Here is a 12327-nt window from a genome sequence, read left to right on the forward strand (position 1 = left end):
ATTACTGACCCAATATGTGGAGCTGTCATATTCAAGAGTTTCCTTATGTTTTCAAGAAATGTTGTCTGGGAGCTATATAAGTTCCAAATCCTAAAGCCAAAACAAAGCAGCAAATCCCTAAGCCTCTGCCCTCTCCAAACACTGCTCCCTCTCTCACCAAGACCACAGGAATTCCTGCCATGCTGCCTCATTATCTTAGAGCAAACGAGTCCTCAGAGTATCTGTACAAGGCAGCCCTCCAGGATTGAGACAGGAGCGCCACCCTCAGTGTCCGTGCTGGTCCCACATGCTTGCTTTGTCCTGCCCCTGGGATCTGCCCATACTGCAGGGTTTGCTGCTTGTGATGTCTTAGTGCCTTGTCCCCTGCGCAGTTATGTGACCCCAGCATGCTTCTTTTTGGTCTCTATACTTTCCATGGGGTTGCGACCAGGTCCATTTTTAAAATTTTGGGTATATCATGCTGAACAACATCCCAGTGGCAGTGAAACTTGACAGAGGAGTTGCATTAGTATTACACAAGTTTTGGCTTAAGGATGTTGGAAGATGAGGCTTTGATGGGTTACTTTTAATTGTGTATGGGCATGTGATTTATTTTTTAAAATTCTAGTGTTTGGCTTTCTAATTAATTTTACGTCTTTTTTATCAGTCCCCTCCGGATGGATTTTCCTTCTAAAATTACATTTTTTTTTTCAGACTTTATGTCTAGGGTGGAGAATAAATTTCTCATCTGCAGTAAAAAGTTGATCTGAGAAAAAAATGTTTACCCTGGCCCCTCTGTGGCTCATGTGCAAGATATTTAATAAAATAATATAGACAATTCTAAATATTAATCCTAACCATGTACAACAGAATTCTCTATAGTAACAGAGCAAAAACAAGTTCCTCTCATTTTACTTCATCATTGCTTATTTTAGACTAAGGGGCAGTGAAAGACATTTATAAATAATAACTTGATAACTCAGACCACTTTTTAAAAATTTTTATTTATTCACTTCAGAGAGAAAGGAAGGGGAAGGAGGGAGGGAGGGATAGATAGAGAAGGAAAGAGACACATCAATTCGCTGCCCCTCCTACCCCCTGTACCCATTGGTTGATTCTTGTATGTGCCCTGATGGGGGGTCAAACCCACAACGTCCTTTAATATTTGGTAGCTGGTTTATGTTATTTCTTACACTTCTTGACTTGTTTCTTCAAGCAATTAGATTTTCCCGTGACCGTGACAGTAGAGAGTCCTTCCTCCTCAGAAATTGAAGAGGTGGATGATTCTTCAGAAAGTGTTCATGAAGAGCCTGAAAAAACCAGTCTAAAACAAGAAGCATTACAGGTACACAGTCACCGCTTGCACGACTAGAGAGGAGGTTAAGATAGCTTGTGTGAGGCTTCTGCTTTCCCCCACCGTCATTTCCCTCTGACCGGTTCCTTAGCTTAGGCCAAGGTGAAAGATGGATGTTTGAACTCTAAGAAATAAAAATCAAAACATGCCATCCATAATATATTTTCTTTTTCTTAGAACCGTAAAATATACTAGATTTAGGGAGAGCCTTAATGATCATAGTTCTGAATGAATGTAGTCAGCCGATTCATCATTCTCATTTTATAAATCAGGAAATTGACTCTTCTAGCTGAATTCTCTTTCTATAAGATGATTTCATGTCTAGCAAAAGTTTTGATGTTGATAGTCTCCTTTCCTAAAATAAGAAACCCTACATTATATTGCTTAATAAACCTGCCATCTAATGTCATTTCATAGGTCTGTTTGTATGGATAGAGAAGAAAATTGGATTTTTATGACAAATTTTTGCACCTCAAAAATACTGTATTTTATTTTAACTTTTACGCAGAGTTGATAATTGGTTGGAAATAAGAAAAATATCATTTGGAGGACCCTTGTTTTTTTGTGCTACAAACTCCATACTTAATTTTTAAAAATTATTTAATATGATTTTAGTTATAAACTTGACAGATTTAAAACTAGTTATCCCATTAGGACTATGGAAATTACTATTTGGTTTTCAAAAAAGAAAGCCATATTTTGTTGGGTTTTTTTTTTAAGTTAAAACTAATGATAATATAGAGAAATTTTAAGTTAAATACTTAGAAAATTATGAAACGTTGGAGTGGCAGGAATCTGTTGAGCATGTAAAACTATCCCTTTTATCTTATAAATGAGCACCTACAAATTGTAGCCTCAAAATCGTTTATTCTGAGTCACAGAGTAAAGACATGACCCTGGAGTTTCTAATCCCCATTCACTGCCAGTTTCGATGTTGCATTCGTTCCCTTCACCAGGTGACTAGGAGGTTGTATTTGGAAAAGTGATTATAGGTATTAGGGGAGACCAAGAAGGCTAGAAACTGTAACTAGGGAGTAGCTGATTTAAGTGCATGAGGACTCTTTCAGCTCCCAGATACCCATTAAGAGTTAAAAATTAAGCAAATTATATATATATTAATACAGTGGAAAAACTACAAAGCAATAAAATTGAATGAACTAGAACTACAGGCAACAGTGTTGATGAATTTTTAAAACCAGTGTTGAGTGAGTTAAATAAGAGATGAAAGACTGCGTGCACTATGCTTCTCTTTACATAAAGTTAGAAGTTGGTAAAACCAGACGATATTGCTAGGTATGTATGCCTATAAAGGAAATGACTGTCAGGAAAAACGTATTTAACTCTGGGAGGAGAAGAGGGGCTTATAATAGGGAAGGAATGTGAGGGACTTTTAATATGCTGACAAGTTTTTCTTAAAGACTTAAGTGATAGTTATAAAAGTATTCTCTTTATTTGTTACACTAACAATTTCATTCTTTGCAATTTTTAGTATTCATTATGTCACAGTTAAAAACCTGCTTAAAGAAACGGATGCCTCTAGAGAGCTGGATGTGTGAGTGGGAACAACGTGGGGGTAGAGGGCCTACCATTTGCACAGTCAGATAGTCAGATATTTGAGTATAACTCAAGTTGGCCCTCCACCAAATTACATGGATTCCCAACCACCAACCAGTAGACCCTTGAATAACTTGGGTTTGAGCTGTGCCTGTCAATCGGAAATCACGTTAGGGGAACCCACACACTCCAAATGCGAGTTGTTCAAGGGTCAGCTGCTTTGTTTTAAGCCCTTTGCTACTGTTTGCTTTCACATGTTCATCATTTAACCTTGATTGAACATATTCTATGTACCAAACACTCTTCTAGGTTTTATATGTGTGTTAACTCATATAATTCTCATAAGAACTCTATGATGTGGGAACTTACCCCCATTTTATGGATGATTAAATTGAAGCCAAAATTTATTGAACTTGTCAGAGGTTAAATAGCTAAAGATTAGGGCTAGGATTTTGTCCCAGAGAATCTGAATTTTTTAAATATAATCTAAAAGAAATGTACCAATTATAAGCAGAGAAAGGCACATGTAAGGAAGACAGGAAGTTTTCACCTGGATACCCAGCTGGAGGAAAACACACCTGTCCATACACACAAATCTTGCACTGGCAGAGCTGTTTCTTATTCAGCAAGTATTTACTGATTGTCTGCTTTTGTGCTAGGCACAGGTGCTGGGGATAAATGCTTAAAATACTCTGTTCCCTTAAATATCTTGCACTTTGAATGAAGAAGTAAGCCAACAGTTACAGTAGAGGTTATATACTAGTGATACATTGTTATTAGCAGTATGAAATCTTAGGAATCTTTTGGAAAACAGTTTGGAGAGTGGTACCACAGAGCCTTAAAAACGTTCACATACTTTGATCCCATCTTGTTTTTATTGATTTATTTCATTAAACTATAATGCTAGATATAAAAAAGCCTTTATGCATAAAAATAATTATTTTGTCTTATAATATTGAAAAATTGTGAAGAACTTAACTGTTTAACCATAAAAGAATGATTTAACGTAGACCGATAAACCCTCTCAATGGAATATTACATGTTCCATTAAAAATATCAAGGTAATGGCTCCCCTGATTATACGAGAAATGATTGATTCCATGTTAAATGGAAAAAACTTGAACTTAAAACCTGATATACAGTATAATGGGAGCTTTGTTCCAGAAAAATATCAACTAGCCAATGAATAGCAGGGAAGGAGAGCAGATGACAGGAAGAAAGGAATAGGATACCATGCAATTTACTTTCTAATATTTTAGTTTCATTTTTTTTTTCAAATAACATACTTTGTAGGAGGAGGAGATGTTTTTTCCTAAGTTTAACATTGTGTTCTATTTCTCTGCACTAGAGGGAGGTACTGCTTAATGTAATTGGACATGCTTTTTAGAACTGGTTAAGAATCTACTGTCTCTGGTTGTGGTAGGATTTGTTCATTAGTTTGGGTTTTTTTGTAAAAAAATTTTTATTGAGGTATAACACATATATAGCAAAGCACATAAATCATAATTGTAAAAACTGAATTTTTACTGTGTATATGAGTATACACTCATAGCACTCCCGTCAGCATAAACACATCTACAGTTTTTCCAAAGGCTCCCTTGCTCAGCTTCTCTAGTCAATATATTCTCCCTCTCCAAAGGGAGCCACCATTCTGACTTCTTTCACGTGGTGGGGTTTTTTGGTTTTGTTTTGGTTTGGTTTTGCTTTTGTTTTTGTTTTTTTAGAAATCTCTGAAAGAGTTTTGAATTTTTTCCCTTTTTCCTCATTAAAAATTTGGCTAGCTTTAACTGGTAATGAAACATTTAAAAACTTGAAGTTATTAGATAAACAGCCCTGTGACATCATATTGGTAGATAAATCTTTGCCCACATGTCTGATGAATTCCTTCTGGCAAATTCTTGGACATAGGATTGTTGGTGTGTACTAGAAATTGCCCTCCAGAAAGTAGTTCCAGTTTTCCACTCCCAGTGATGGTACATAAGAGTTCCTTCCCTCAACACACACATACCAGGGGCAAATTAAACTAAGATGAAATATCTTGTTCAAGTTATTATTCAGAAGCCTTTAAAATAAGTAAATATACCTAACACAATACTTATTTATTAGTTCACAGTTCTCTGGGTCAGGAGCCCAGGCCCAGCATGACTGAGTTCTCTGCTCAGGGTCTCAAAAAGCTGAAACGGGATGCCAGGACATTTTATCATCCAGAGACTCTGAAAAAGAATCTCCTTCCAAGCTTATTGAACCCATTCACATAATTCACTTTCTGCAGTTGTGAGACAGAGTTCCCCTCATTTGATAGGAAAGTTTGCAGGCATTTGGAGGACAGTCTTAACTCCTAGCGATTATCTTCCTGTATCCTTCGCCACAGCATTACACTTCTTCAAAGCCGGCAACAGAGAAAGTTCCTCTTGTCTCTTTTGTACTTCAGGTCTTCAGAAAGAGCTGAGTCCCATTTAGTGGGCTGCCCTGTTCATCCAGAATAATCTCCCTATTTTAAGATTAACTGATTTGTGGAACTTTAATACACCTGTGAAATCCCTCCACTGCAGCACCTAGGCTAGTGTTTGATTAAGTAACTGCAAGATTTGTGCACTTCAGCATGTAGGAATCTTGGGGGTTCTCTTAGAGTGGTACACACCACAAGTAGTGTTCCCACTGCAAGGGTCTGTGTGTTCTTGGAGTGTTAGTAAGGAAGTTCACCAGTGTCCCTTCTATTTCATTGACTTTGGTGAATAGAAAAATTGCCATTTCTGTGAACAGGAATGGCACCCACCCTCCTGAGTTCAAACGTGGCTCTGCTCTTCAGTTGATGATGGAGCCTTGTGGGGGGCACTACTCTTCTCTCTGCCTCGGTTTTCCCATCTGTAAAATAGCGTGGAGTTAATAATTGTCTTTTTCTTATAGGGTTTTGATGATTAAATTATTTAATGTCGAACCTCCTAGAATTGTGCTGGGCATATAGTAAGGTGCTTTAAAGGTGTTTACTTTTTTAAAAAATGCATTTGAATCTGCAGTTACATAATTCAGGTGTGTTAAGTATGTTAACAGGGCTTCCTTAATTAAAGCAACCCACAAAAATAGAATTTTTATTTATTTCTGACTCAGTTATTTCTGACTAAGTTATACACATATATGCCTTTTATTTGAGCTGCCACAAATCTATTTTGGAAAGAGTGGGAGTTAAATAAATCTTAACATTCTTATTCAATATATATTGGTAACTAATTTTACTATCATAGTATGGTATTATGAGTAATGGGCTATAATCCCAAAATCTGGGTTCACTTCTGGTTCTGCCTCCAAATCCTTGGTGAGATCTGTACCTGCAAAGACTTAGGGATCTCATACTGTGACTAGTCTGTAACACGCACTCTACGTCTTCACACCAGGAGAAACTGGAGGAGTGCCTGAGGCAGCTAAAGGAGGAAAGAGTAATAAGGCTCAAGGCCGACAAACGAGTTAGTGAGGTAAGCTAGTGTTTTTATACTTGGAGAGTTTTTTGGCTTCATTTTTATTTGATTTTAAACTGTACACACAATTTGTAAACTTTAAAACTAACATATTGCAAACTGGTTATACAATTATAAACCTTTGTATTTATTTATAGTTAGTGGTCATATGATCTATATTCCAGAAAGCATATTTTTTAAAAACATAAAAATCTTAGGGTTTTTGTATCTGTGTACCTTTATATGACTTTAGCTTATTTTTCATTCATGATGTTTTGATTCAACAGAGCACTTATTAAGCTCATAATATATATGCAGTAATATAAAAGACATAATAAGACTGTTTACTGACAGTGAATTAGGAAAGTGAACCATTCAAATAAGTAAGTTATTATAAGATACTGAGAAATTGCTAAGAACACAATGAAAGAAAAATATGTTATGAGAATTACAATTAGACTAATGTGTGTGAAAGCCAGGCATAAACTATGACAAGTTCTACATAAATATATTATTACAAGGAGAGTATAGGGGGAATTTCATAAAATGCATACACTGAATTGGAGGATGCTTATTCATTCAATAAATACCTAGTGTCTGTTTATATGAGACAAAAGGTGTATCCTGAACAAATGGCCTTTCTGAGAAACACTAGAATTGGGCTTACACATGGTTTTACATGAACAAATGGTGAGGGGAGGGCTGTGCAAGGGAGGAAATATTTTTAACATGCCAAAAAGAGTGTTGGTAAACATATAGTTAATAAATCGGGTATGGCTTAGGACTTTTAAACTTACACAATTAATATTTTTCTCATTAAAATTAATCTTTAACATTCAACAGAATTACATTATTCCTTGTTCAAATTTGACTCTGTATTTTATTTTCTACTTCAAGGGAACCCTTAAGCAGCTAATTTTCTAATGTAAATGAAGATCCATTGTGAATTTAACCAGCTAGAAATGTGATCTTTTGAAAGATCATTAATAAAACAACAACTGTTTTATTTATGTACCACCTAAGTGTTATATAAGAAACTTTATTAGGTGCCTCTGAGTTTTTATTATGTCTTTTACTGGTGGAGAGTTAGATTAATTACAAATTAACTACGTTTTTAAATGTTTCATTTTAGATTTGTTACTTTGTTTTATGACAGTGAGACAAAATCATATCAGACATTTCCAATCTTCTTTTATAGCTGGAACACGAAAATGCCCAGTTAAGAAACATAAACTTCTCTTTGTCTGAGGCCCTTCAAGCTCATTCATTGACAAGCATGATCCTGGATGATGAAGGTGTCTTAGGCAGCATTGAGAATTCTTTTCAGAAGTTCCATGCTTTCTTGGATCTCCTCAAAGATGCTGGGTTAGTTCATTTCGCTCCATGCCCGTCATCTCCTCACAACTGTAATGGTAGTTTGCTGAGGAACTTGAGCAATTTTCTTCACTTCCATTGTCATATTCAGTGTGTAACTGTGTGTACTGTACTAAATTTGAGGCATCAAACTTTAAAAGAAATGCAAAATTGTAGATCTTGCTTTGGTAGAGAGCCCATTACAAAAGAATGACCTATAGATGGAATAATTAGTAAGTATAGTTTTTGATCAAGAGGAAATTAAAGATAATTTGAATTGAAAATATTTCAGAAGGCATAGGAATTTCCCCACCTGTTTTTCACTTTGAAAGAGAGAAAGGGATGTCGATCATTGATGGCGTATGTTTTGTCAGTGAATGGTTGGTGTTGGGAAGGGAGGAACACACACGTTGTTGGAAACTGAAGGAAGGACGGGTGATAAAGAACTGTGGGGGGAGTGAGGGACTGAAGACCAGGTGTGTGGGAGATGTTGAAGCTGCTAGAGAGACTGTGTTTAAAATGGAGTGCTGACAGGTAAGGGAATAAAGTTGAATCGTGGTTAACACAATGTTGAGGGGAGAGAGATACTGAAAAAGGGTTGGTTGGTCTTTGTGGTCCCAGAGCATGAATATGGAGAAATGTGAGAATTTGGGAAAGAGAGAGGCTTATAATCTGAAGTAGGATATTGGCTCTTAAGATTACAAAAGTATTTTTTAACTTTAGGTATGGAGAAATTTAAGCTGCCCTTATGTGACTACAGTAACCATTGCCTTTTCCTCCTCTTGTCCAGGCTTGGGCAGCTTGCCACAATGGCTGGTATAGATTCGTCAGATTTTCACTTACTAGGTCGTCCCCAGCTGAATTCTACTCTTACTAGTCCACCTAACGAAGAAAAGAAGGCACTTGAAGAAGAAAAACCAGACTCAAAGCAGAATGCCCTTGGACAAATGCAAAATATCCAAGTAAGTGGACAGAATAAAACTTAACAATTCTAAGACTGATTAGCAAAAAGGGAGTCACCAAGTCAGAGAAAATAATAATCTTCATTCACATACTTGGGAGCTAGAAGCTTCTTTGGGGTCCTTTCTGAATCGGAAATTAGTAAATTTGTGTCCATTTCATGATTTGTTATATATAAGAAAACTGGAAGTTCTTTTGAAAATTTATGATTGAAAGCAAACTGTCCTCAGTGAAAGAAATGAAGCATTAGAGAAAATATTCCAAATTTTAAGTTGTGTAAATGTCTATTCTATTCATATTTCATCTAGGTTTCTATTTGTATGCAGTCAGCTTACAATGAAGGAACACTAATGAAGGTACAAGTACTGATACAGATAATTACGTAAAAATAAGCGATCCAGGAATAGGCAGTATATTATAGTTAATCACCCTGTTGGGGGAGTGGAAGAGGGAAACCTGTCTGCTTCTCGTCAGCCCCTCCTTGGAGTCGCCATCTCCCTCTCAGCCAGCCTGAGACTGGCCATGGGAACCACAGCTTGAGAACACAGTCTCATCACAAATGGGGTGCTGCTTACATGTGGCCGAAGTATAGGAAAGAAACTACTTTTCTCAGGGAATAGGGTTTTATTATAGCTAATGAAGGAAAGGGAAATGGGTAATTACCCCCAAACACAAATGTCTGAAAACATAGTAGACATACCTTGGTTATAGCAAAGTTAAGTTGGGAATCACTTGTCAAGATATAGCTAGAAAAAAACTAGCTCTAAAATCTTGTGAATGATCAGTTGACTACCTTAGTAATAAGGTCAGAGGAACACTGAAGTTTAGGACTCTATTTTTAATGGTTGGCTTTGTTCATTGCTGAAATTTTGTCTTGTCTTTTTTTCTTCCCCTCCAGTTTCAGAAAATCACGGGTGATGCTAGAATTCCTTTGCCTCTGGACTCCCTGCACGTTCCAGTTTCCACTCAGGAGGCTTTAGAAACATCCAGGGACCACGCAGGGGTGCACGTCACTGAGCGGCGGCAGGAGTCTTTTGAAGAATTCATTGCTAGAACGTGTTCTCCTTTGGCAGATGTGGTTTCTGGGCCTGGAAGTCAAAGAAAAGAAGACGAGTTGTCTAGAAATAGCAGATCTTCTTCAGAGAAAATGACCAAAACAGGTGAATATTCCAAAAAACACTCTGCTAAGAAACAACCTGGAAAGGACCTACGTTCCGACTCTGACTCACCTGTAAACCAGAAAAGCAAAGGAGCAGGGCAGAATAGCTCTTTGGTTAACGAACCAATTAAAAGTGAGTCTTTGAAAAAACACATTTCTGTCAAGAAAGAAAGTAGAATAGTGACTGTTTCATCCAAGACGAATAAAAGTAAACTCAATCTGTTAGAACATTCTGAAAGTGATACTCTTGAATCTGATTTTGAATTTGAAGAAAGCATTCATACTCTATCACGCCTGACATAGGTCTAAATCTTTTGAAATTATGTTTTTTGCCTTAAAATTTTAATAAATTTCTCATGTTTTCATTATGGCATATGGTGTTTTAAAATATAGGACTGGAAGCCATTAGAGAAAGATTTATGTATTTTCATTATAATGAAACTCTTGGTGTTTATTTCTTTTTGATACTTTGCACCATTCATTCACTCAAGTATTTGCTGAGGGCTTGATATGTACAGTACCATTCTAGGCGTTACTATTCCTAGCAGTGAACAGAACAAAGCCTTTACCCTTATGGAACTAATTCTCTGTGGAGTGAGGAAAAATGAACAAAACAGGGTAGGGGGACTAGAGAGGGATGGGAGTGAATAAGTGAACAGTTTTACTGTTTGGTTAAATGTGAACACATTATAAATTTCATGGCCAAGAGCCATTGATGTATCCTAATTCCTAATGTCCAGAGCAGCCTACATTTACCAAGTGCTTAACCAGGTTTATTGATTACAGCAACACTGTGGGGGGGGTGGCGGGGATTAGTCTTTTGCCCATTGTATAGATGAGGTGGCTGAGACAGGTTATGTGCATTGCCCCAAACCGCTCAGTTAAAGTAAGTGGCAGAGCTGGGATTTGAATCAGTAGCCATGCTCTTAATCACTTCGTTATTCTCTTTCCTTGTTAAGAGAGGAAGGGCTTAAAGATGACAGTGAGAGAAAAGCCAGTGAGCACTGGAGTGCCAGGGGGTGGGCCTATACACCTGTCCCTTCCCCCAACTGGTCAGGATTTTTTAAAGGCAGAGTATATAAGAGTATGTGAACATATGTCTCTGAACTAAATTATGTCTCTGGTAAAACATGTGTAAATAAGTTTTTAGTTCAACCAAGACTGGCTTGAAAGGTAAGTAAGATCAGAGAAAGCTGGAGCATCAGATTTCTTCCTGAAGGTCCTGCCTGATTGTTATCAGAAAAGCTGCGACAATACTATGAATGAATACTGTGTTGTCCTTTAACCATTAATTTAGTGTTATGGGAACAGCGAACAAGATGTAGTCTTGGCCCTTTAACAATAGAGAGAAGACACACAAGCAGGTATCTTAATACAGCATGTTACATTCTATGCAGAGAATACTTAGGGAATTTAGCCAGTGTTTGGAGAAGAAGGGAGTTGTGGGGCCACGAAGGGTTACCTAAAGATGTAATATCTAAGCTAAGTCTTAAAAGACTGGAAACTGACAAATGAAGTGATGAAGGGAAGAGATACTCCAGGAACAAGGAACAGCGTAAGCACAAGTACAGAGCAGTGGGTGTGAGAGTGGTGTGTTTGGAAACCACACCTACATGTAGTTTAGAATTTGGGATGTCCTCAGGCAGTGGCAACTAAGGCTAAAGTAGGCAGCGGGAGAGTGGGTGAAGGTCTTAGAATCCATGTTGCATGGAGCTGGTTTCTCTTCAAGAAGAGTGAGCTAATAGGGAGGACTGAAGAATGGCCATGACATGTTCAGGTTTGCATTTTAGATCATTAGCTTCCATATCACACGCCAAATTGAAGAAGCATGGAAATCAATTACACCCCACTTACTCCTCTTCTGAGGAGCGCTGGTTTCTAAATAGGATTTAAAACACCCCCACTTTCTCTCCTGTCCCTATTGAAAGGGTTCAATGGGCAAACGGGAGAACTTGGCTTACAGTTCAGCAGGTTTCTTTACTACTCCTCAAGGCCGTTGCAGACTAACGTTCATTCTGAATCTCCGAGACAGGCATATGGTATGTAGCCCTTCACAAAGTAGATTGGGTTATAGAATCTGCTCTAATAGAAGTGTCTGACAACTGGTTCCAGCAAACACCAATTTGATAAGTTCTTAATTAGGCAATAGCAAGAGGAAGAAAGGGTCTGAAGTGAGGTATAGGTGAAAGGAAATAATGAGCAAGTCTTGGTTATAGGAAGTAAGGAAGAAGGAAGGCGGAGGCTGGTCTCCCCTTTGTGTCACCAAAGTTAGGTGGTATTACCCAGGTTGGAGACAGCGGGTAAGGAACTGTATGGAGGAGAAGAGTTATTGTTTGGATATATTGAGGGTTTTTTTAAAGATTTTATTTAGTTAATTTTTAGAGAGGGAAGAGAGGAAGAAAGGGAGAGAGACATCAATGTGCGGTTGCTGGGGGCCATGGCCTGCAACCTAGGCATGTGCCCTGACTGGGAATCGAACCTGTGATGCTATGGTTCGCAGCACGTGCTCAATCCAC

The 12327-nt window shown here is 37.6% G+C and overlaps 1 protein-coding gene across 3 annotated transcripts in view; it reads left to right on the plus strand.

The window, feature by feature from the left end:
- The window catches only part of CEP78 (centrosomal protein 78), a 29383-nt gene extending 19213 nt beyond the window's left edge, over positions 1-10170 (plus strand). For 2 of the 3 annotated variants that reach the window (XM_045841004.1, XM_045841006.1), the window contains 6 exons: positions 1196-1324; positions 6280-6357; positions 7538-7704; positions 8483-8654; positions 8961-9008; positions 9551-10170. In XM_045841004.1, the coding sequence (XP_045696960.1) occupies positions 1196-1324; positions 6280-6357; positions 7538-7704; positions 8483-8654; positions 8961-9008; positions 9551-10114 (1158 nt within the window). In that variant the 3' untranslated portion in view covers positions 10115-10170. The remainder of the gene's footprint in view (positions 1-1195; positions 1325-6279; positions 6358-7537; positions 7705-8482; positions 8655-8960; positions 9009-9550) is intronic. The other variant, XM_045841005.1, reaches the window with a different exon arrangement.
- The last annotated feature ends 2157 nt before the right edge of the window (positions 10171-12327 follow it).

Source organism: Phyllostomus hastatus, unplaced genomic scaffold (assembly GCF_019186645.2).
Source record: "Phyllostomus hastatus isolate PE091 unplaced genomic scaffold, TTU_PhHast_1.1 phas_contig_34, whole genome shotgun sequence".
Classification (NCBI taxonomy): Eukaryota; Metazoa; Chordata; class Mammalia; order Chiroptera; family Phyllostomidae; genus Phyllostomus; species Phyllostomus hastatus.